Source organism: Amblyraja radiata, chromosome 3, assembly GCF_010909765.2.
Source record: "Amblyraja radiata isolate CabotCenter1 chromosome 3, sAmbRad1.1.pri, whole genome shotgun sequence".
Classification (NCBI taxonomy): domain Eukaryota; kingdom Metazoa; phylum Chordata; class Chondrichthyes; order Rajiformes; family Rajidae; genus Amblyraja; species Amblyraja radiata.
Genome location: NC_045958.1, coordinates 102,454,617 through 102,478,609, shown reverse-complemented (window position 1 = coordinate 102,478,609; position 23,993 = coordinate 102,454,617). Strand labels below are relative to the sequence as shown.

The window sequence follows — 23,993 nt, the reverse complement described above, 5'->3', positions numbered from 1 at the left end:
AACTATAACACTACACCACTGTATTCTGCCCTCTGATATTTTTCTCTTTACACTGCTTGTTGTATATGGCGTGATTGTACTCATGTATAGCATCATTTGACTGATAGTATGTAAACAAAGCTTTTCACTGTATCTCGGTACAAGTGACAATAATAAACTATTACCAATGCTGCCCAAGCCTCCTTCACATGCACTGCATCAGAGGACAGATTCTTCTTGAAATTCCACATGAAGTTTAATTAGCTCATGTTTATAGACATTGAAAAGTGGTATTGAGCAGGCTCTAATGCTTCAAACATATAAAATGCATAGGAGTGTGTCGGAAGGAACTGCAGATGCTGGTTTACACCAAAAATAGACACAAAATGCTGGAGTAACTCAGCGGGTCAGGGAGCATCTCCGGAGAAAAAGAATAGGTGACTTTTCAGATTGAGACGATTCTTCAGACTGCATACTTCAAAATACAGCCTATAGTTAAATTATTTGCGCAAGAAATATTTCCCTGTGGAAATGATTGATTTTTGTGTGTGAAAATGGACTGTAAAAGGAATATAACTGCAGTTTACAGGGTTGTGAAAGGTTCAGTGGATTGTTTATGTTAACCCCAGTGATGCTGCTCTCCTGCCACTGTTCACCTGCTGCTGCTGCAGAACGCATTAAACGGCTGCCACATACAGGCAATGGGGCTGAGGTTAGTGTCATTGAGGCCCACTGTTCCTTGTCTTGTTGCTGCCTTTCTTAAACAACGGTACAACACTACCCACCTACCAGTCCTCCTGAACTTGACTAAGATGATGTGGGGGAGTGGTCGGGGGCGAGATCGGGGGTGGGAAATTAGGTTATTTTATTATTGTCATGCGTATCGAGATACAATGAAAAGCTTTGTTTTGCACCCTATCCAAACAGATCAGATATACCACACATAGATACGAAATCAGGTCAAACTCGTACAATAGGTAGAGTAAAGGCTAAGATACAGATTACAGAATATAGTTCTCAGCATTGTAGCGCATCAGTTCCAGAAGCAAAGTCCAACGTCCACAATGGGGAAGAGGTGAACTTAGCTAATGGAAGGACCCTTCAGAAGCCTGATAACAGAGGAGAAGAAGCTGTTCCTGAGTCTGGTGGTGCGCGCTTTCAAGCTCCTGTACCTTTTGCTGGATGGGAGCAGTGAGAAGAAGGAATGAATGTTCTCCTCCATATGAATAATATCAAACAATTGGAACTGCTTTATTTTCCTTGATAACAATACAGAAAAATATGTATTCCATAGTTTGGGACTTTCATTTTGCATCATATTTTTAATGTGCACACACTAACACAGTCGAATAGTAACAGGCAATCAAATCAACACACAAAACATTTTCTAAAAAAAGGTTTTATTTACTGCAAAAACTTAGTACTTTATTTGCAGTGTTTGCATGCTCCTTTATAACATTTTACATAACATTTTACAGTACAACTTGATTATTAAAACAAGGACAGCTTCAATTCTTGATTAACAAAAATGTATACAACAATGACTCCAATCATCCCATTCCAACCACTCATTACTTTTGACTCAACCAAAATTATTTCTGAAACATTGGTCATAAATTTGGTGCAAAAATGCTCCAAAATAAGGCTCAGAATGCACCAGAGAGCATCTAAAACCCCAGAGCGTCCAGGGTCCTTAAGCGGGTCCTGGACCCCGGCCGCAAGGGTCTTTGAGCTTCGCGCTTTTGATATGCGCTGCATGCACTTATTTCCCATTAAATTTTGGTCATCCTGCCATGCAGCCCCCCCTTTTGAAAAGCTTCGTATGAGCCTGGTGTATAATATTTTTGACACTGCCATAGGCCTTTCTTACATATGCTGCCACAACGCACTGTCATCTCTAAACAACACTTCAGTAATTTTCCTTACCCTCCATTTCAGAATAATAGTGTTTAAAGCCGATAACTCGACACTAGCACTGGCAATAAATGAAAAGTGCAGCTTTCCAGCCCTTATCTCATTGGCCACGCATCGGCTGCACATCGGTGTCAATCTGGTGGACTCTTCCATCTTCTTCTCGTCGTGGGGGTGGGGGATTGGGAGGGGCCTCACAAGTGGAATAACCTAGGGCCTCTCTTCATCTAAATCCGGCCCTGCCTGTAGCTCTTTAGAGTGTTAGAGGCTCACAAACTGATACCTTTCCCAATATGGCATCTGGCGTGAATCGCAAGGGAAACATATCCATGCACGGTGCATCTTGGAGCCAACTCACCAGCAAAGAAAAGGTGCTGGGGTTGTTGGATTTTGCATTCAGCATCTGGGTCACACATCAGCCCGGCAATCACGGGGTTAAGGAGCCCAGCTTAGGGTGGGGAGCTGACTCCCAGTGCAGCTCAGGGAGAAACAGAGGGAAGGTAGCTGAGACCTGACTCCTCAAGGAGCACTGTGACGGACCATGTTGGGTGCCGTGCTCTACATAACCAGCCAACTTTTCTCCACTGAGGGTGAGTAACACAGAATGTGAGACACAAACTAACCCTGTTCCTAAGTTTGTTTGGTCAGAGTTTGTCACTGAGATTGGATAGTGTGTTGATGTTAGCAGTGCAGCAGAATCCGTGTAGCAGTTAGAAGCACACCCACTCAGTTAAGACCTTCCTGCGTTCGAGACCGACCGAGCCCCTCACTGAGCTAGACAATTCTTTATGGCGTTTGAGTACGATGCTGAGATTTGAAAGCTGTTTGTCTTTCTAATGCAATGATGGTAGCGTGGAGAACTGTGAGATGGTGCTGTTACAAGCTACACCATCTACAAGCTACACAGATATCAACATTAACGGCCATTCAGGACTGAGAGAATGAAAGAAATGTAATCACTCAAGATTATTAAAGCTATTTATTATAGACACAAAACGCTGGAGTAACTCAGCAGGACAGGCAGCATCTGTGGATGGAGGAAATAGTTCTCCTTTCGGGTCAGGAAGAAGGGTCTTGAGCTGAAACAACACCCATTCCTTCTATCTAGAGATGCTGCCTAAGTTACTCCAGCATTTTGTGTCTGCCTTCAATGTAAACCAGCATCTGCAGTTCCTTTCTACACAAAGATTTTTTTTAAATTCTCGACACCAGAGGGTGTGGAGGCTCAGATAATGACTTTGTTCAAAAGAGGTTGATAGATATTTAAATACTAAATAAATTAGGGATATGGAGCTGGAAATCAGGCTGGGGTAAAAGATAAACTGATTATTAATGATTGGGAGACGAGATTTAAGTGGTCAAATACCCTACTATTACTTCTGTGTTTTGCTTATGTTCTTTTGTTTGACAGCATTCTACGGACAAAGCATTCTACTAACATAGCCAGTTAATGATTACTCTGGTAACTAGCCGAGCTGTACAGTCCCGAATGGTTTGGCTCCAAGGGTCGAGGGACCAGGGAACACACACAATACTGAAAACAGGACATTCAGCCCTTCCAGTGGATTCTCCACCAATTTCATCTCACCCCATCACACAATCTTTCATTTTCTCCTTGAAGTACCAGCCCAACTTCCCCCTAAATGGAAGCACAAGGAATCTGGAATCATGCGCAAAAATCAAAGTTCTGGAGGTACTCAGCAGGTCATGCAGCATCTGTGGAAGGAATGGATATTTATCACTCTGAATAAGGGTTTCGACCTGAAACGTTGTCTGTCCATTCTCTCCACAGATAGACACAAAGTGCTGGAGTAACTCAGTGGGTCAGGCAGCATCTCCAGAGAAAAATAACTGGTGAAGTTTCGGGATGGGAACCTTCTGACTGATGCAGTCTGTCCCGCTGAGTTCCTCCAGCACTTTGTGGGTTTTTTTCGCCCTTAATGTATGGTTGCCGTTCAAAAGAAGTATATCTGGGTGCACTGGGTTCAATGCTTGCCTTTGACCCTAAATGTTGCCGGTTCAGGTCCCCATCTACAAACCAGAGCACAATTATTTCGAGGTGAACTGTAGTAAATAATATAACAGAGAACTGGTTAAAATTGTAAGTGAATGCAAACATTGCCGTGGCACTACTTTGAAGGGAGATAGAGTTTGGAAACAAGCCCTTCGGCCAAACTCATCCATGCCAACCCACGAGGCCCAACTAAGCTCAGTACACGTGACAATAAACTAATCTAAACTAAAGCTAGTCCCATTTGCTCGTATTTGGTTCATATCTCTCTAAATCTTTCCTATCAATGTACCTGTCCAAATGTCTTTTCAATGTTTGTAGTTATATCTTTCTCAACAAGTGTATCTGAAAGGCATAGAAAGGGTAGACAGTCAGAACCTTATTCTCAGGGTGGAAATGTCCAACTGTAGAGGACATAGCAAAAGGTGAGAGGGGAAAAGTGTTATGGAGATGTGTGGGGCAAGTGTTTTTACACAGAGAATAGTGGGGGCCTGGATCGCATCGCATTGGTGGTGGTGCATGCAGATACAATAGTGGAATTTTAGAGGCTTGTAGATCGGCACATGGAAGTGCAGGGATTTGGATCATGTACAGACAGATGAGATCAGTTTAACTTGGCATCATGTCCAGCACAAACATTGTGGACCGGAGGACCCTTTCCTGGGCTGCACAGTCCCATGTTCTATAAGTGGTACAGTAACCACTTGAGATTTGACTCGAGAGTTTGAATATTGTTACTAATTCTCTTTTTCTGTCTTACCGAAGGCCTCCATCGGAATGGCTGGACTACGGAGAGGCCGGACATTGTGATGGGGTGGGAAGGGAAGCCTGTGGTCCTCTTCTGCAAGTTCACTCACCTTCACGGTGGATACGGGGGGAACATCACTGTCAGCTGGAGGGAAGATCAGACAAGCAAGTGGATCCTCAATTACACCAACTTTCCATCGAACTATGGGTTTGCGAATGAGATTCGTGAGAATGAAGGGGAGCGTTACCAACCGATGGGCAATCCTCGGCAGAACGATGCTTCCATTATCATCAAAAGGCTGTGTCAACAAGATCACCACATGCGGTATGTTTGTCTTGTGGATCTGCAGGAAGATGGGAACCAAACCTCCCAAAGCTTCTCTCAAACCCTCCTTGTGGTGACAGGTGAGAACTTGGTTAAAGGTGGAAAAATTGCCTTGTAGACTATTAGATACGAACAATATCGCTCAACATGGACATTTTACCTGTGCTGAATTTTAGTCTAGAGATGCAGCATGGGAACGGCACTTTGGTCCACCGAGACTACGCCGACCATTGATCACACGTTTACACTAGTTCTATATTATGCAACTTTTGCATCCACTCCCTGCACACTAGAGGCAATTTACAGAGGCCAATTAATTTACAAATCCATACATCTTTGGGCTGTCGGAGGAAACTGGAGAGGTGAAAGTTTTTAATGAGATAGCTCCCACTGTTCACAAAGCCGAAAGGTTTTAACACGTTATGTTCCAGCCTTCCCCACGGGGCAAACTCCTGCCAAAAATTACACCAGCAGCTGTACTTCCATAGATTTGCCGGTGCTGTTTTCAAAAGTAGGATCTTTCGGCTTCGTGAAGTTATGGCGGCACGGCTCACAGCATCAGAGACCCAGGATCGATCCTCACCTCGGTTGCTATCTGTGTGGAGTTTGCACGATCTTCCTGTGACCACATAGGTTTTCTCCGGGTGCTCCAGTTTCCTCGCACATCCCAAAACGTGCAAGTTTGTAGGTTAATTGGCGTCTGTAAGTTGCCCCCGGTATGTAGGATGCAAAATGACTACATGGCTTGTTTCCACTCTGTATTTCTAAGCTAAATGAAACACCTTTTGAGTGACTGCAGCCCTTTTCGCTTGGTGTGATGTTGTCTCACTTGCTCCATCACACAAAGAAAAACACTGATTCAGATCTTTTGGTCTGTGGTGAAGACTACTGGCCTCAACCAGAGCTATCCTCAAAGATCTAGTGATATCTATGGGGCCAACCTGCTCTCCTATTACTTAATCACTCATTCCTAGATGGCAGGACTGCCCTAAGAAGTGAGATTGAGGTCAATTTGATAGCTAGTCACCACAATTTAGTAAAATGGGAAGGGTTCTACAGAATTCAGGGCTTTTAACAAAAATGTGGATATATGGAACAAGTTACAGGAAGAGGAAGTTACGTCAAGTACTATCATAACATTTAAGATACATTTGGGCAGGTACATGGTTAGGGTGGGTTTAAGAGGGTTATGGGCCAAGCATGGTTTAAGAGGGTTATGGGCCAGGTGGGATGAGTGTAGATGGAGCATGTTGGTCAGCATGGGCAAGTTGGGCCTAAACGCCTGTTTCCATGCTGTATCACTCTGTGGCTTGGCACACTAGATGTGCGGAGGATGTTTCTCTTGGGTGGGTATCTTGAATTAAAACTAACAGTCTTGGGTTGCAGGGCAAGACATTTAGGATTGATACTGTTTTAGACTGTTTTCTTTGGATCATTCAAAATTGTGAGAGGCGTTTATAGTGTAGGTAGTAAGAATCATTTTTCATGGTAGAGGTGACTTGGACCTGAAGGCACAGGTTTAAGGTAAAGATTTAGTGTTTTAGCAGGGATGCCAGTTAGATATTTTTTTTATGCAGATAATTGTGGCAATCTGGAATAAACCTCCTGGGGAGATGGTGGAGATTGAACAGTTAAAAGTGATTTATTATTATATGTCCTGAAACAGTACAATGAAATTCTTACTTGCAGCAGCACAACAGACATGTAAACATAGTACTATGAAATCAATATGATAAATAACAATGTTCAATATATATATACACACATATATATATATATATATATATTTTAATATATAAATTTATATACACACACATACAGTATGTATATATATATGTAAATGTATATATATGTATATATATATATATACCACCAGTATATATATATATATATATATATATACATATATATATATATATATTTGTATATATATAATTGTTTTTATGTGTGTGTGTGTGTATATATATATATATATACACACACACACATAAAAACAATTGATAATAGTGTAAAAAGACAAAACCAATGCCCCCAAGACTATGTAGTTCAGAATTTATTTGGAGGTTGTAGTATTTGTAGGGAAGAAGCTGTTCCTGATGGCTGCAGGGAAAAAGCTGTTCCTGAACTTGGACGTTAGTTTTCAGGCTCCTATATCTTCTTCCCGAAGGCAGAAGTGAAATTCGCACAACACCGAAGAATAGTAATAGTAATAGTAATAGGTTCCTTATTGTCATTACAACATGTAAACATGTACAACGAATTTCAAAAATGCCAACCAGTCAGTGCACCATTCACACATTATCTAAAAGCTAACGATACGTAAAAGAGAAATATCTAAAATAAACAACTAAAATAAATAACATGAAAAAAAAGCATAAACACACAACCATACATTCTTCTGTCGGTTGCACAATCCCTTTGGTATGTAGCGCACCTGCGCTCATTTGGTGGCTATATTAAGTGTAGTTATTGCTGTGGGATAAAAACTGTTTTTGAGTCTGTTTGTCCTTGTCCTCATTGATCTGTACCGTCTGCCTGACGGCAACAGTTGAAACAGGGAGTGTCCGGGGTGGGAAATGTCCTTTATAATGTTCTGGGATTTCTTGAGACAGTGGGAACTGTGTAGGTCCTCCAAGGTGAGGAGAGGGCAGCCGACAATCTTCTGGGCGTTGTCAATAGCCCTCTGGAGCGTGTTCCTCTTAGCCGCTGTGCAGCTGGTGTACCACACGCATACACAGTATGTTAGGATGCTCTCTATGGAGCACTGATAAAAGGACAGCAGCAGTCTCTGGGTGATGTTGTTCTTCCTGAGCACCCTCAGGAAGTGCAGTCTCTGCTGGACCTTTTTCAGCAGCGCAGAGGTGTTCATGCTCCATGTCAGGTCCTCCTCAATGTGGATTCCCAGGAAGCGGAAATCCGCCACCCTCTCCACACAGTCCCCTCTGATGATTAATGGTGTAATGTCCGTTTTCTTCTTCCTGTAGTCTATTATGAGCTCCTTGGTCTTTGAAGTGTTGAGGAGCAGGTTATTCTCTCCACACCACACTGTCAGCTGCTCCACCTCATCCCTGTATGCGTACTCATCCCCCCCAGAGATGAGCCCCACCACCGTGGTGTCATCCGCGAATTTGACAATGGTGTTACTGTGGTGGGCGGGGGTGCAGTCATATGTGTAGATGGTGTAAAGCAGGGGGCTCAGCACGCAGCCCTGTGGAGAAGCATCTGGATGAGCTTGTGAATGTAGGCTAGGGATCTAAGCATCAGCAATAACATTAGTCTGAGGAAGGTTCCTGATTTGAAACATCATCTGTCTATTCCTTCCCCATCTGCTACTTGACATGTCGAGTTCTTCCAGCAGTATGTTAAATTCCAGTATCTGCTGTTTCTTTGTGTGTCTTTAGTCTTTTCATTTTTGTCCCATTTGAAATGTGCATGGCAGGTTGGTTACACAGAGAGAGGTGGGTGCCTGGAAAGAGCTGCCAGAGTTAGTGATGGAGGCAGATGTGATGGTGGTGTTTAAGAGTCTTTAAGACAGCCTCATGGATATATATTAATTGGAGGGGGTCTGGATTGCATGCAGGCAGAGGAGAGTAGTGAGAGAGTCTCAGACCAGAGGGCACAGCTTCAGAATAAAAGGATGTGCCTTTAGAAAGGAGATGAGGAGGAATTTCTTCAGTCAGAGTGAATTCATTGTCACAGATGGCTGTGGAGACCAAGTCACTGGTTTTTTTAAAGTGGAGATTGATAGGTTCTTGATTAGTCAGAGGCGTCAGGGGTTAAGGGTGGGAAGACAGGACATTGGGGTTGAGAAGGAAAAATAGATTGATTGGACTTGATAGGCCAAACAACCTAATTCTACTCCTGTGATTTATCGTCTTATGTTCTTAACTTGGCATCTTTTTTTGGCATAGACATTATGGGATGAAGAGCCTTTTCTTGTGCTGTGTCATTCAATGTGTAGGAAGGAACTGCAGATGCTGGTTTAAACCGAAGATAAACACAAAAAGCTGGAGTAACTCAGCAGGTCAGACAGGACCTCTGAAGAATCATAGTCATAGAGTGATACACTGTGGAAACAGGCCCTTCGGCCCACACCGGCCAACAATGCCCCAGCTACCCTCGTCCCACTTGCCTGCGCTTGGTCCATAACCCACCAAACTTGCCCTATCCATGTACCTGTCCAACTGTTTCCTAAACGATGGGGTAGTCCCAGCCTCAACTACCTCCTCTGGCAGCTTGTTCCATGCACCCATCAAACTTTGTGTGAAAACGTTACCCCTCGGATTCCTATTAAATCTTTTCCCCTTCACCTTGAACCTCTCGAAGATCTCCCCTCATCCTCCTACTCTATGTGGCATAGAGACCCAGCCTACTCAACCTCTCCCTATAGCTCACACTCTCTAGTCCTGGCAACATTCTCGCAAATCTTTTCTGAACCTTTTCAAGCTTGACAATATCTTTCCTATAGCATCACTGGAGAATGGACCATTACTTATTCCTTTTCTCCAGAGACGCTGTCTGACCCACTGAGGTACTCCAGTTTTTTGTGTCTATCTTCTGTATTATTGAATGTTATGTTCTATGTAATCATTTTACCGTCCTTTTTATATCAAAGGCAACACAGTGACTGAATAATATTAATTCTTTAAACCTTTTTCTATCCAAGGTGATGACGTCTCTGTATCCATGGTGATTGGGAAGAAGGGCAGTTCAGCCACACTGCCCTGCTCCTTCAGCCCCTCGAACAGGAAGCCCAGCTCCATCACTATCTGCTGGATGAAGGGGAATCCACGGGAAGAGTCCACTGTCTTTATTCACACCCATCCCCACACCGAGGGCCCTCCCTACTCTGTCACTGTAAATGGAGGAGGTCGATATGAGCTGGTGGGAAAACTAGACCAGGGAGACGCCTCTATCAGAGTGAAGGGACTCAGAATGGACGACGGCAGCGACTATTTCTGTCATGTTTGGGTCAAGAATTCCACACAGGAGACCGTGACTCAGGACGTGACGGAACTGGAAGTTGTAGGTGAGGAAACGTCTCTGGTAACGCAGAAACAGGAAACGCAATTCTTGGGCTTTGACATAGAACATAGAGTAATATAGCACAGGAACAGGCCCATCTGCCCACAATGTCTGTGCCAAACATGATGCCAACACCAACCCTCATCAACCTGCACGTAACCCATATCCCTCCATTTCCTGCACATCGATATGCAGATATACTTTGGCCTTGAATGGATTTAAATGTCCTTTTGTTTAGTTTATCATTATTGACATTTAAGGCAAAGATACTGTTGATAGATTTTTGATTAGTACAGGCATCAGAGGTTATGGGGAGAAGGCACGAGAATGGGGTTAGGAGGGAGAGATAGATCAGTCATGATTGAATGGCAGAGCAGACTTGATGGGCCGAATGGGCTAATTCTACTTCTATCATTTATGACCTTACGTGTATCAAATAAAATGAAAACCATTTTAGTTGCGTGCTATCCGGTCAAAAAAAAGACTACATAGAATTACAATCGTGATACCAGTGTACAGATACAGGATAAAAGTTATATTATTTAGTGCAAGATAAAATACGAATCAATAGAGTTCGAAGGTCCCCCATGAGGTAGATGGGAAGTCAAGACTGCATTCTCGCTGGTGAGAGGACGGTTCAGTAGCCTGACAACAGCGTCTATCCATTCTTGCGCGTTCTGCAGCCACTGCCAACGTTCACTGCCCACCCTTTGTTCGACCCGTTCGGGAAGGAGGTGGTGATATCTCTGCATGTCGGTGTGGTAACGGTACACCTCTTGTACTTGTGAGCTGAGGTTTCCAATGTTTAGACCTAATGATGAAAATTCAGTATTGACTTTCCAAGTCTGGTTGGTTGTAAACTTGGAGGTACTGGTGTTTCTCTGCGCCTGCCGTCCTCGTCATTGAATGTCATGCAGGTCTAGAGTCATACAGTGTGGAAACAGGCCCAACATGCTCACACTGACCAACATGTTCCATCTTCAATAGTCCCATCTGCCTGTGTCTGTCTGTCTATCTGTCTATCTATCCTCTTTGTCTTGTTTGTGGCTATCTCTGTGTATGTGTAGCAATACTGCACTTCTTCTTCTGTCGTATGTCTTTTAGACCTGCAGCTCCATTAAGGCGAGCCAGGCCAACGTGTCATCGTCCAGTTCAATTAGACCTCATTCACCATTCGGTGGCCGGTGTTTGGGGCAACTGGTGACTATGTGCTCCACTGTCTGTGTTGGGTCCCCACACTCGCAGGAGGCGCTGTCCACGAGGCCCCACCTCTTCATCGCTACTCCATAGTGTCCAACGCCTGTCCTCAAGCGGTTGAGGATTATCCACTGCTTTCGAGGCAGGTCCTGGCCAGGGATGTCCATGGGGTCATAGATATACTGGTGTAGCCTAGATGGTTCCGCTGACTTCCACTGGTCTCTCCATCTCGTCTTGACCCAGGCGGCCTTGGAAGCGTCAGCCGGTGTTGTGCAGCAGCTCTTGGGCTTGCGTGGCAAAGGGGCGCCGTGATTTGAGGCGCACCCGTCGTGGTGTCTCAATACTGCACTGTGATACTGTACAGAGTCGCCAGTTTTATGGCACAATTTAATTGATTCCCTTCTCTCCCCAAGTCCCTGCCACCATCCTGGAGCTGTATGTTGCGAGCGACAATGTAACTGGAGAAGACACTCTCGTGTGCAGGGCTGAAGGAACGCCCCCTGCAAACATCACATGGATCGGCCCTGGGAACAGCTCACTGCCCGTGAACAGCAGTGAGATGAGAGTCACGCATGATGCAGAGAAGCTACAGACTGTGGGCGAACTGCTTCATCTTGGGCTGAGAAAGTGCTACATGTGTGTGGCTGTGAATGAACACGGGAGAGACACCAGTGAGGTCAACCTATCCACCAAGGATAACAGTCGGGCAAATTTCATCATTGGAATGCTGTGCCTGCTCCCTCTGATTAAGTTCCTCCTCCTCCTGATAACTGGGATCATTCTCTTCATTAAGATAAAAGGTATGTCAAACTTTGTCTATTGAGCTGGCACAGTGGCGCAGATGGTAGAGCTGCTGCCTTATATCGCCAGAGACCCAGGTTCGATCTTGCGCTTAGGCACTGTCTGTGTGGAGTTTGCACGTTCTCCTTGCGATCACATGTATTTCCTCTGGGTGCTGCGGTTTCCTCCCACATCCCAAAGACATGCAGGGTTAGTCAGTTAGTTGGCCTTCTGTAAATTGCCCTGAATGTGTATGGAGTGAATGCGAAAGTGAGATAGCATTGAACTAATGTAAATGGATGATTGATGGTCGGCATGGACTCGGTGAGCCAAAGTGCCTGTTTCCCTGCTGTACCTCCCTGGAAATTTAAATGAAATTTTAAAGCATGCTGAAGATCTGAAAAAGTTCTTCCTTCTGGTTTTACATGAATGTTGAAAGTCACAATCACATCTTATTTTGAATGATTCATTGGTGCTTATTTCAATGATTAACCCTTGCTCTTTCAATCCTGTTTTTCTTGCCAGACAGCTGAAAGATTCATCCAGTGCCACAAAGCCCGATTTGATGTGCGTCTGAGGATCCAGACAGCTTGCATCTGATCTCGCTTCTGGACATTAATTTCTTATACGTTGAAGGAATGTCCCTGCTTGTTGCCGAGTTTGAATTTAGGCTGCTTTAATGGGCATGCATGGCAGTTCTGGACTATGGAAAACACAGTGTGCACTGGAACTCAAGCTATTCCATGGCAACACTGCCATTTTCACCAATTTTATTTGTGGTGTTAATAAATTTGATTCTTCCGGAGTATATTGTGGAGCGTGTAATGTTTTCTAAATTATGTTTTAATTGAGCAGGGGTGTTCAATGAAACGATCGCAGAGCCTGCACTTGGTCTCGCTGATATATAGAACTGCAGATGCTGGTTTACACTGAAGACTTAAAGTGACCCTGAACCACCACCATCCTTCCAGTCATAAGGTCATGTGATAGGAGCAGAATTTGGCTATTTGGCCCATTCCTTCTCTGCAGAGATGCTGCCTGTCCCACTGAGTTACTCCAGCATATACGTCTATCTTCGGTATCTGTAGTTCCTTCCTACAAATTCCCACTCTCTCCATTCCTCCCCCATCCTAGTCATTGTACTAGTTGCACTGTCGTCCCAGTGAGTTTCATTGGCTGTATAACTCATGTTTACCTAACCCACAGCTATCAATGGACCATTTCCTTTCTCATCTTTACTTTTTTGCAAAAATGTCATTAATTTCTTCTATATCACCGTATATAGCTTGTTTCCCCTTTCCCCTGACTCACAGTCTGAAGAAGGGTCTTGACCCAAAACGTTGCCCATATTCCTTTTATCCAGAGATGCTGGTGCCAGGCAACGATGATAAAGGAAACAGGCCATTGTAAGCTGTTTGTAGGGTGAAAAGGAGAAGCTAGTGCGAATTGGGTGGGTGAGGGATAGAGAGAGAAGGAATGCTGGGGCTACCTGAAGTGAGAGAAATCAATAGTCACTGGGCTGCAAGCTGCCCAAGCGAAATATGAGATGCTGTTCCTCCAATTTGTCTTTAGCCGCAATGGAGGAGACCGAGGACAGAAAGATCTGTGTGACAATTGGAAGAATTAAAGTGTCCAGCAACCGGTTCACAGGGGCTGAGCAAAGGTGTGAAACAATTGCCAAGTCTGCATTTGATCTCGCCAATGTATAAGTCCACATTTTTTGCATATCTTTCAGTCATTGTTCTTTATCTCTCCACATCAACGTCTATATCTCTTGTTTCCCTTATCTCTAACCAGTCTGATGAAAGGGTCTTGATCCGAAACGTTACCCATTCCTTCTCACAATAGATGCTGCCTGTCCCGCTGAGTTACTCCAGCTTTTTTTTGTCTATCTCCAGAGTTGCAGTCTGTCCCACTGAGTTACTCCAGCTTATTGTGTCTCCAGAGTTGCTGCCTGTCCCACTGAGTTACTGCAGCTTATTGTGTCCATCTCCAGAGTTGCTGCCTGTCCCACTGAGTTACTGCAGCTTATTGTGTCCATCTCCAGAGTTGCTGCCTGTGCTGCTGAGCTACCCCAGCATTGTGTGTGTGTCTGCCTGCAGTCCCTGCCTCCGCCCGGTGGGGGTCGGTGTCGGTGTGGGCGTGTGCGCCGCCGCCAGCTCCAGGCCCGCAACGCGTTGCCGGGTAACAGAGCAGCGGCCATGGCGAGCGCTCAGCGGCCTCCCAGCGCCTCTCGTCCGGCCAACAAAGGCGCCGCCGGCCGACCGGCGACCGGCACACGGCCCCCGCCCACCGCACCGAGACTCAGCACCGGCGTGAGTACAACTGGGGGCTGAGCAGCTTGTGCACCAGCCCGCTCCTGCTGGGGGGAACCCGCCAGCCATTGCTTCTCTCCAGAGATGCTGCCTCCCGTTGATCATACCTTTATCTTCCAAATCTCTAGTCTCCCTCTCCCCTTGACTCAGTCTGAAGATGGGTCTCAACACAAAACGTCACCCATCCCTCCTCTCCAGAGATGCTGCCTGTCCCGCTGAGTTCTCCAGCATTTGTATAAACCAGCATCTGCAGTTCCTTCCTGCAGATTCCCTCGTTTTCCCTCTCTCCCCCACTGTAGTCATTGCACTGGTTTCTGTCCTCCTGGTGAGTTTCATTGTTTGGATAACTCGTTTTTACCGAGCCCACGGCTCACAATGGACCGTTACCTTTCTGATCGTTACCTTTTTGCATCCATTTCATTCTCAGCGCATTATCAATCAGCGGTGATTGGATCAGGTACAAAGATGGTATTTAAGAGGGTTATTAGTAGAGCCCGGATTTTGCCATAAATGACTTTTTTTGCCATTTTGCTAAAAGGTCGTGCTATTTTCTCTAGTTGTACCGTGATTACAATGACGTTTTCTATGTTAACACGTTAATATTAATGTTATTATTCACGTGTTAACATAGTATAACTTACAAGAAAACATCCACCACCGGGCGAAACCGGGGGCACCACCGTCGGTCATTCATTCCTTCATGCCGCTGCACGCTGGATCAGTCTTCTCTAAGATCTATTTAAGAAAGAACTGCAGATGTTGGAAAAATCAAAGATAGACAATAAATGCTGGAGGAACTCAGCTGGTGAGGCAGCATCCATGGATTGGAATAGGCGACGTTTCGGGTCGAGACCCTTCAGACTGATGTGGGGGGGGTGGGGGGAAAAAAGGAAGAGGCAGAGACAGAAGGACTAGAAGGAGAGCTGGGAAGGGGAGAGGTGGAGGGAGAAGGCAAGGGCTATATAAAATTGGAGGTCAATGTTGATACCGCTGGGATGTAGACTACCCAAGCTTGTCTCACTACATTTACTGCTGGCTCCAGTCGCAAATCCGAGTTTTCTTGTGATCTGTGCAAGGTATTCATTGATGTTGGAATTCCACTGTGGAAATTGGAAAACAAATCTCTCAGAGGTCTTTTTAGAGAAATACACAGAGGAACCTATACCAAGCGATTCATCATTACGGAAAAATTATGTTGATAGCAACCTCAACATTGTTGTGCAGAAAATTAGAGATGAAGTTGCATGCAACAAAATATGGATCTCAATAGACGAGACAACTGATGCTGTGTGGAGTTACGTTGCCAATGTGGTCAATGTGGTACACTGGAGGCAGGTCAACCATCAAAGGAGTATACACCGAAGTATTGGAGAAGTCAAACAGCTCAACTATTGCTCAGTTGTTTACATCTTCGCTTGCTGTACTTTGGCCAGAAGGTTTAAAACACAAGAATCTTCTTCTGTTTGTGACTTAAACTTTTATTCCCAAAAATATTGCATTTGACATGCTGACTCAAGGACTTCATAGAATTGCCAGGCACATACGTAGCTTGTTTCCAAATGTTGATCGCCTAGTTTCCAATGTCAAGAAAATCTTCCTCAAAGCACTGTTACGTGTGCAGTTGTTCAAGGAAATGGCACCCAAGATTCCGTTACCTCCTCAGCCCATTTTACAAGGTGGGGTACATGGCTCTCTGCTGTACTCTATTATGCTTTAAAAGATAAAATAAATCATCAACTGTTTTGAAGAAGAAGAATCTGCTCCAGTCAGGATCGTCAGTGAAATCATGCAGAAAAAGTCCCTCCAACGCAATCTTATGTTTATTGCTTCCAATTTTGCAAACTTCCCACAAGCTATCACTTCCCTTGAGAAATGTGGCAAAACATTAGTGAATAACTTGCAGGTTTTCAACAAAGTAACTGACGATATTCGTAAAGTTCCTGGCAATGTAGGTAAAGACATACAAGGAAAATGTGAGAGAGTGATTTTAGCTAACAAAGATCTTGAAGAAATAGAAAACATAGCTAACATTCTCAAAGGTAGTTGTAATGCACATGATATCAACATGAATATAGAGTCTGTAGCTTGTTTCGGGTATGCACCAGTGACCTCAGCTGAGGTAGAAAGTTTTTCACAACTGAAACATATTCTGTCTGACAGACGGCATAATTTAACACCAGATAATTTGAAATAAATGCTATTAATTATGTGCAACCAGACAACTTGTTTTTTTTTAGGGCAATAAGAAACTTCCAGCTGCAGGCCACCCTTCTGCATGGACCAGTGTTGAAGGGTGAACTCATGTCGCTAACTCCAGTAGCAATTCAACAGCAGTTGCAGCGTGAGAGACCCGGTTCGATCCAATGTTTTTCTCCAGTGACCTATGACCTGGGCATGCGCAGTCGGAATATCGAACTCGCTTATACGGGTATTGAACATACATAAAACAAGATTGTGCCAAAATATTTTCATTCAATGTGCCACGATATTGGTTCACCGGTGCACATGTAGATATGCAGGGATTTGGGTACTTGTGAAATGGCAAGCTGGTGTCTGTGAGAATGGGCTGATGACATCACTTTGCAAACTACTGGACCTGGCTCCACTAAGTCTGGAACTTTGCAGAAGTTTCAGGAAGCTTCTGCACCTATGATCCACTGGTTGGCACAAAGTCTGGGCTTTTGCAGGAGCTCCAGAACACTGACACTTAATGCATGTTTGTGATTGGTCCAGGGACTGGGGAATGCGAGAGGGGCTTTTATTGGGCGGGTGTCTGCAGGAGAGTTCCGCTGTCCTGTTGCTCCGGTGGCTGTCGGTTGGCCCACAGCCAGCGCGGAGAAGCAGCGCTGCCCTGCCGGGCCAAGCAACAGCCCCGGAGCGGGTGCGGGTCTCCGGCGCTGGGCCGTCCCCGTCTGGAGGAGGCCGGAAGTGTCGGGCCGGATTCACAGCCGGTGCGGAGGAGGCTTGGCGCCGGCTACAGCCCGGCACCGCTCCGGCTCCCGGGGGGTTTGGTGGCGGTTAAACATTACAATATTTTACATAGTTAAAAATTAATGCGGCATAAAAGTTTAAAATACATAATTCAAATACTTTTCTCTAAAATGATGGTAACTTTTACTTTTCACATACATTCTCTCACAGATTTGAGTTTGTATATTTTGGATGTTTTTAATACAGCATGTAGGCTGTGGGCCGAGCATCACAAATGTGTCTAGAAATCAGTTTTCGTGACCCAAGTCACCGAACTACATGAAATTTTCCACAGATTTAGATGAAATATAATTGATAATGTCATAACTCGTCATTGCCAAACGTTGCACATTAATTAATTAAACTAATTAGAAAATGAGATCGGGAAAGTAAGCGCCATCTAGTGGCCAATGCCCATATTACACCATGGGCAGCCTATTTCCGTGTTGCAGTCCATTTAAACTTATTATACCTATATATATATAAGACTTGTAAATATGACTGTAATCATATATAATTAAGTATAATTATATTATATAAAAATAATATGATGAATATAATTGTGAGTGTTTTTTTAATGACTGTCGCAGAGATCCTGCTCCTGAACCAGCCTAATTAATGGGTGAGGGCAGTTCGTGTGGGTTCCTCCCTTTACTGAACCCCACTGACTGCCAGTGTGCAGAGTGGGGGTCACGGCCATAGTGGGACTGGGGCAGTTCCGGGCTGGGGGACAGTCCTGCAAGGCATCTTCCAGTCGCTTTAATAGGACATGTAATGAGACTGCAGCAGAGGTCCCAGGTTTTAAGGGCTCATGAACCTGCCTAATTAAAGGGTCAGGACAGATCCTCTGGGTTCCCACGTTTACTGAACCCCACTGATTGCCATGGTGGGGAGAATGGGGGTAACAGCCATAGTGGGACTGGGGCAGTGCCAGGCTGGGGGACAGTCCTGCAAGGCATCTTTCAGTCGCTTTAATAGGAAATGTAATGAAACTTTAGCAGAGGTCCCAAGTTTTAAGGGCTCATGTACCTGCCTAATTAAAGGGTCAAGACAGATCCTCTGGGTTCCCCCTTTTACTGAAACCCACTGACTGCCATAGTGGGGAGAGTGGGGGTAATGACCATAGTGGGACTGGGGCAGTGCCAGGCTGGGTTACCTGTAAGAAACCTGTCTTATTTTTGATGTAAATGTCACATCCTGACCAATAATCGAATGCTCTGATGTTTACTCAATGAGTATTCATTTTAAGCTACAATGAGCCTATATATATGATAGAGAATCCCCGATGGTGCCTTTGCAAATGAGGGCTATTACCTTTAACCTAAAATAACCCTAAAAGTGTTGCATTGTTTGAGTATCTGTAGTTTGTGTGTGTGTCTGTGTATATCTGTCAAACGTGTATCTGTGGATGTAAGTGTGTATGTATGTGTGGATGGATGTATGTGTGAATGAATGGATGTGTCAATGTATGTGTGGATGTGTGTGTGGATGTATGTGTGTGCATGGATGTGTACGTGTATGTCTGCGTGAGGATGGATATGTGTGTGTGCGGATGTACGTGTGCATGTATGTGTGTGTGTGTGCGTGCATGCATGGAAGTGTGCGTACGGATGGATGTGTGTGTGGATGTGTGGATGGGTGGGCTGTTGCACTGTCATTCACCAGCACGCCATTATCATAACTAATTCACTCATTGTTTAAATAATTTGACCAAATAAACTGAAACGATCTACACTAAAATAAATCTTTATATAATCATTTATTTTCCCAATTTATTTGTTTACATTACATCTGATCGTCATCTGAATATTCTTCATCAGATTCCAAGTCTTTTGATAAATCTTGATAAGTCCATTGATAAGTTAGTTCAAGTTCACGTGGAGGGTCAAGCAGAGGCTACAAAAATAAACATCTCATAGTCATTAAGTCTGCATGGACTTCAATTCATAACATTTCAATCTCTTCTTAATGTTAATGAGAATAACACTTACTACCATAGATAAATTAGTTCAAGTTCAAGTTCACATACACCAATTCATTTCTACATAAACATCAGCCATTTCTGACCATTTCTCACTCCAATGGCAGCCTATAAAGTGCAATGAATATTCCTCCGTTTTTCTCCCGTGGTCAGGGCCTGGAAACGGCCGCTACGGACGGCACTATGTACAGCCTTCCCCCCACCCCACGCCCGCGGAAATGATCCGCGGCTCCGCGTTCGCGAATCGGCCGCTTCTTAATTGAGACCGCGGCTTCACTATGTTAAGTACATAGGCCCCGCGATTGGAGCACTTTTTCCCGGTAAGTTATCGCAGGCAGCTCCGAGATTAGATGTTAAAGACTTATTAGACTACAACAAGCTGGCATTAGTGAAAATGTTTAATTTAACTTGTGTTATGGATACACATAGTTTAGGCCCTCAATTTCATGAATGAATGAGTGAATGAGTGAGTGAATGACTGAAGGAATGAGTGAGTGAGTGAATGAGTGAATGAATGAGTGAATGAATGAAGGAATTAATGAGTGAGTGAATGAATGAGTGAATAAATAAATGAAGGAATGAATGAGTGAGCTAATGAGTGAGTGATTGAATGAGTGAATGAATGAGTGAATGAATGAATGAGTGAATGAATGAATGAATGAATGAATGAGTGAATGAATGAATGAATGAATGAGTGAGTGAATGAGTGAATGAACGAATGAGTGAATGTACAGCCTCCAAATCTCATTTTTTCACATTATAAAAGGGTGCAACTAAATTAATTAAATTCCATACAGATTAATTTTCATAAATTTAGACTTTAGATCTTACCTTTCAGTTTTAGTTGATTCACAAAGTTTCACTGGTTTCACAACTTTGTGTTGCAGCATCTCAGCAGGGACTTTGCTTTCAAGACTTTCTTCCACTTCTATCCACTTAGCTGCACATTCTTCAGACTTCTTAATGCTTTTCTCACTAAATTCAATTACCCTGCTGCAAGTTTTCACGACATGTATTCCACAGATCTAGAAAGAAACTTCATCGGAATCTCCAGTAAAACAGGCATCAGTGAAGTCCTCTCAGCCATGTTGTGTGCTAGCCTGAAGCAAAGCGCGTGATTGGCCAACTGGCATACAACTCAATGTTAAACGTGCTTTGATTGGACGAAAAATACCCGATATTTTTCCGTTTTTTCTCTAATTTAATAAAAATGTGCAAGTCTTGTTCATGACGAGTTTCAGGGGTGATTTATATAATATTTTTACACAATATGTGAAAATTTCATGTAGTTCTGTGACTTGGGTCACGAAACACTGGAATAAAGCTCCTCGGCCCACAGCCTAATGTAATTATTCTGCCACCCACCTGAAAGCTTAAATCACCCACTAGTGGGCGCTACCGCCCAGATTGAAGAGCACTCACTGCTCTCTGTGAATACCAATGTGAAATATTGGTGTAAGTATTAAACCAATTGTCCTTCTTTTGACAAACTTGATCTTTTAAAGATTCAAGAGGGAGAAAATGTGATCGTACACATTTAAGTCATGTAAGCACAATACTTACTTGTTTGTTGAGAACATTTTGCCAATAACGTGAAACATTTTGAATGATGAAACAGGGTATTCAAATTCTCAGTTTTTTTACATATTGGATTTCTGTCTCCAGGTATCTCCTGGTACAGCAAGACTAGGCACACGTGGTGGAATGGTAATGTCTGGAGGAGTGCTTTCTGCCCAGATTAAAGTTGCTGATCGGCCAGTAACGCAGCAGGGATTGAGTGGAATGAAAACTGGAATGAAAGGTAGGTTTATGTTATAATTAATACATTTTTGCACAATTACAAAATTTAATTGTTAATAAAATATATATGCTCTTCAAACATAGATAATTTTGGCTCTGTCCATGCGCTGCTTATCTAAATTTATTAAGAATTTATCGTGTGATAAATCGAATTCCAAAGGATTTTATGCTTTGATTAAAATGCATGGATTAAAAACAAGAACATAATCAGGGAGAAGGTGGGACCGCTCAAGGATAAAGGAGAGAACTTGTGTTTGGAGTCAGAAATTCTGGATGAGGTACTAACCAAATACTTTGCATCAGTATTCACCAAGGAGAAGGACATGGAGGGCAGTGAGATCAATGTGGAGAATGCTAATATGCAAGAGCAGTTTGAGATCGAGAAAAATATGTTGCTGGGGTTCTTGAAGAGCATTAAGCTAGATATATCCCCTCGGCCTGATTGGATCTATCTTGCCAGAGAGACATTGAATGAGATTTCAGTGGCCTGGACCTTTACATCATCTTTCGCTTGAGGTGGGGTCCTGCAGGACTAGAGAATAGACAATAGTTCCCTCATTTAGTTTAGTTTAGAGATACAGCGCGGAAACAGTCCCTTCGGCCCACAGTGTCCATGTTGACAAACAATCCCTGCACAGTAGCATTCTCCTACACGCTAGGGATAATTTACAATTTCCCAAAGCCAGTTAACCTATAAACCTGTACGTCTTTAGAATGTGTGAGGAAACCGGAGCACCTGGAGAAAACCCATGTGGTCACAGGGAAAACGTCTCTGGTGCTGTAAGGCAGCAACTCGACAGCTGTGCTAACCGTGCTGCCCTTAAGAAGGGATTAGAGATAATCCAGGAAATTATATGCCTGATGAACCTTGCATCAGTGGTAGGAAAACTATGGGAGAGAATTTCACTTGTTAGGAAGTAGTCTAATTTGGAAGAGATGCACTAAGTAGGGACGGTCAGCGTCGCTTTTGACATGGCAGGTCAAGTCTTACAAACTTGACTGAGATTTTTGAGAAGGTTGAGGGTTGGATGATGGATGTATAATGCATAGATTTTAGAAAGGCATTTGGAACATAAGAACACTACAGCACAGGAATGTGTCTTTTGGCCCACAGAGTGTGGGCCAAACCTGACGTCAAGTTAAAATTATCCCATCTGCGTGTACATGTTCCATATCCCTCTATTAATTGCGCTTCAATGTGCCTATCCAAAAGCCTCTTTTTTTTTTGTCTGTATATCTCCATTAAACATTTCTCTCTCACCTTATATCTATGTCCTATAATATTGGACATTTCCATCCAGAGGAAAAGGTTCTGGCTGTCAACCCTGTTAAATTTCCACAGGTAAGGCTGATCCAGAAGATCAAGATGCGTGTGATTCACCGTGACTTGGTCGTATGGATTCAGGATTGGCTTACTCATGGAAGACAGAGGGTTGTGGTGGAAGGGTGTTATTCTGCTGGAGATCTGCGTCTGGGAGGCCTGAGGCCCCTGAATAATTTTAGGGAGCTCAGTGGTGCAGTTGGTAGAATTGCTGCCTAACAGTGCCAGAGATTCGAGTTTGATCCCGAACCTCTGACACTGTCTGTGTGGAGTTTGCACATTCTATCTGTGATCGCAGGGGTTTCTTCCACATCTGCTTGAGAAAGTTTAATAAAAGGTTTTGCTGATTTTCTTTTAACTTGCTCTGTTAAGCCTTGTAAATGATCGTTATGAATGAATTACTTTATAGGACCACATCGTCAGATTCTGGACAAATCCTACTTTCTTGGACTGCTTAGGTGAGTTAATGTTCTTGATTAATATAAAGTAAGACAACAACAAGTGGACATTTTGCAGACCTTTGGACCCCTCTTTTGTCAACATTGCTGTTCTGTTTCAATCATATTTTTAATTCCCATATTTATCCATTGTGGAGGTTGTTGTCTTCTACAACCAGTTTTCTTTCTTGATCTCGAGCTTATTTTAATCCTGTCAAGTATCATTGCTATATATTTCTACCGTTCTTGCTAACCGTACTAGATTCAATATACACACAATACACAATACAATTTATTTGTCACTTGAACCTCATAGAGGCTCAAATGAAATGTTGTTTCTGCAGTCATACACACATGAAAAAAAAGACCCAAGACATAACACAATTTACACAGACATCCATCACAGCGCATCTCCTCCTCGCTGTGATGGAAGGCAAAAAAACTAGTCCTATAGTGCATTTTTAACTGCTCATGCTTGTTTTTGAATTAATTCCAATCTATTCCACCAATCATCCTGAACAATCCATTAGTTTAATTCAGTTTGTTTTTGTCATGTGCACAGAGGCACAGTTAAAAGTTTGGCCTGCATGCTATCCGATAGATAGATAGATAGATAGATAGATAGATAGATAGATAGATAGATAGATAGATAGATAGACAGACAGACAGACAGACAGACAGACAGACAGACAGACAGACAGACAGACAGACAGACAGATAGATAGATAGAATTTATTTGCCACACAACCAGGGTCGGTGGAATTTGGGTTGTCAGCAGCAGTACACACAACCACAATAAAAATGTGACACAAACATCCACCACAGCATTCATCACTGTGGTGGAAGGCACAAAAATTTGGCCAGTCCTCCTCCATTTCCCCCCCGTGTACAGGACCAGAGTCCAGAGTCAGTCCAGGATCGGCTCTTCCTCACCGGAGACCGCGGCTTTAAGTTGTTGTAGGCCGCAGGCCGGCGGACTAGATTTAAAGTCTCCGCCGCAGCCAGAAGCACCGCAGACCGCAGGGCCGGCGGTCGAAGCTCCCCTCTAGGGGTGATGGTAAGTCCATGCCGGCCCCGCGGTAGAAGTTGGCCGCGGGCCGGCGGTGGAAGCTTCTTCTTCCCCCGGGTCCCCCACGAGGGATCCCGGGCTGTAGACGCCGCACCAGCTGGAGCTGTGCAGACCGTGGCTTCAGG

At 43.8% G+C, this 23,993-nt stretch overlaps 2 protein-coding genes across 2 annotated transcripts in view; both read left to right on the top strand.

Annotated features, from left to right (window-relative positions):
- The first annotated feature begins 2,368 nt into the window (after window positions 1-2,368).
- LOC116971345 (sialic acid-binding Ig-like lectin 15) lies at window positions 2,369-12,879 on the top strand. The gene is made up of 5 exons (XM_033018456.1): window positions 2,369-2,480; window positions 4,667-5,053; window positions 9,640-10,002; window positions 11,609-11,995; window positions 12,501-12,879. The coding sequence occupies exons 1-5, from the start codon at window positions 2,432-2,434 to the stop codon at window positions 12,506-12,508; spliced, it is 1,194 nt and encodes a 397-aa protein (XP_032874347.1). The 5' UTR covers window positions 2,369-2,431; the 3' UTR covers window positions 12,509-12,879.
- ift74 (intraflagellar transport 74) overlaps window positions 10,266-23,993 on the top strand; it is an 86,700-nt gene continuing 72,972 nt past the window's right edge. The window contains exons 1-4 of the mRNA XM_033018455.1: window positions 10,266-10,269; window positions 14,169-14,290; window positions 20,907-21,042; window positions 22,772-22,820. Of these exons, the coding sequence (XP_032874346.1) occupies window positions 14,177-14,290; window positions 20,907-21,042; window positions 22,772-22,820 (299 nt within the window). The 5' untranslated portion in view covers window positions 10,266-10,269; window positions 14,169-14,176. The remainder of the gene's footprint in view (window positions 10,270-14,168; window positions 14,291-20,906; window positions 21,043-22,771; window positions 22,821-23,993) is intronic.

Coding starts and splice junctions, on each gene's coding strand:
- LOC116971345 (XM_033018456.1), top strand. CDS start 2,432: ATGTTGGGTGCCGTGCTCTACATAACCAGCCAACTTTTCTCCACTGAG. Junction 2,481..4,666: donor CCAACTTTTCTCCACTGAGG/GTGAGTAACACA, acceptor GTCTTACCGAAG/GCCTCCATCGGAATGGCTGG. Junction 5,054..9,639: donor AACCCTCCTTGTGGTGACAG/GTGAGAACTTGG, acceptor TTTCTATCCAAG/GTGATGACGTCTCTGTATCC.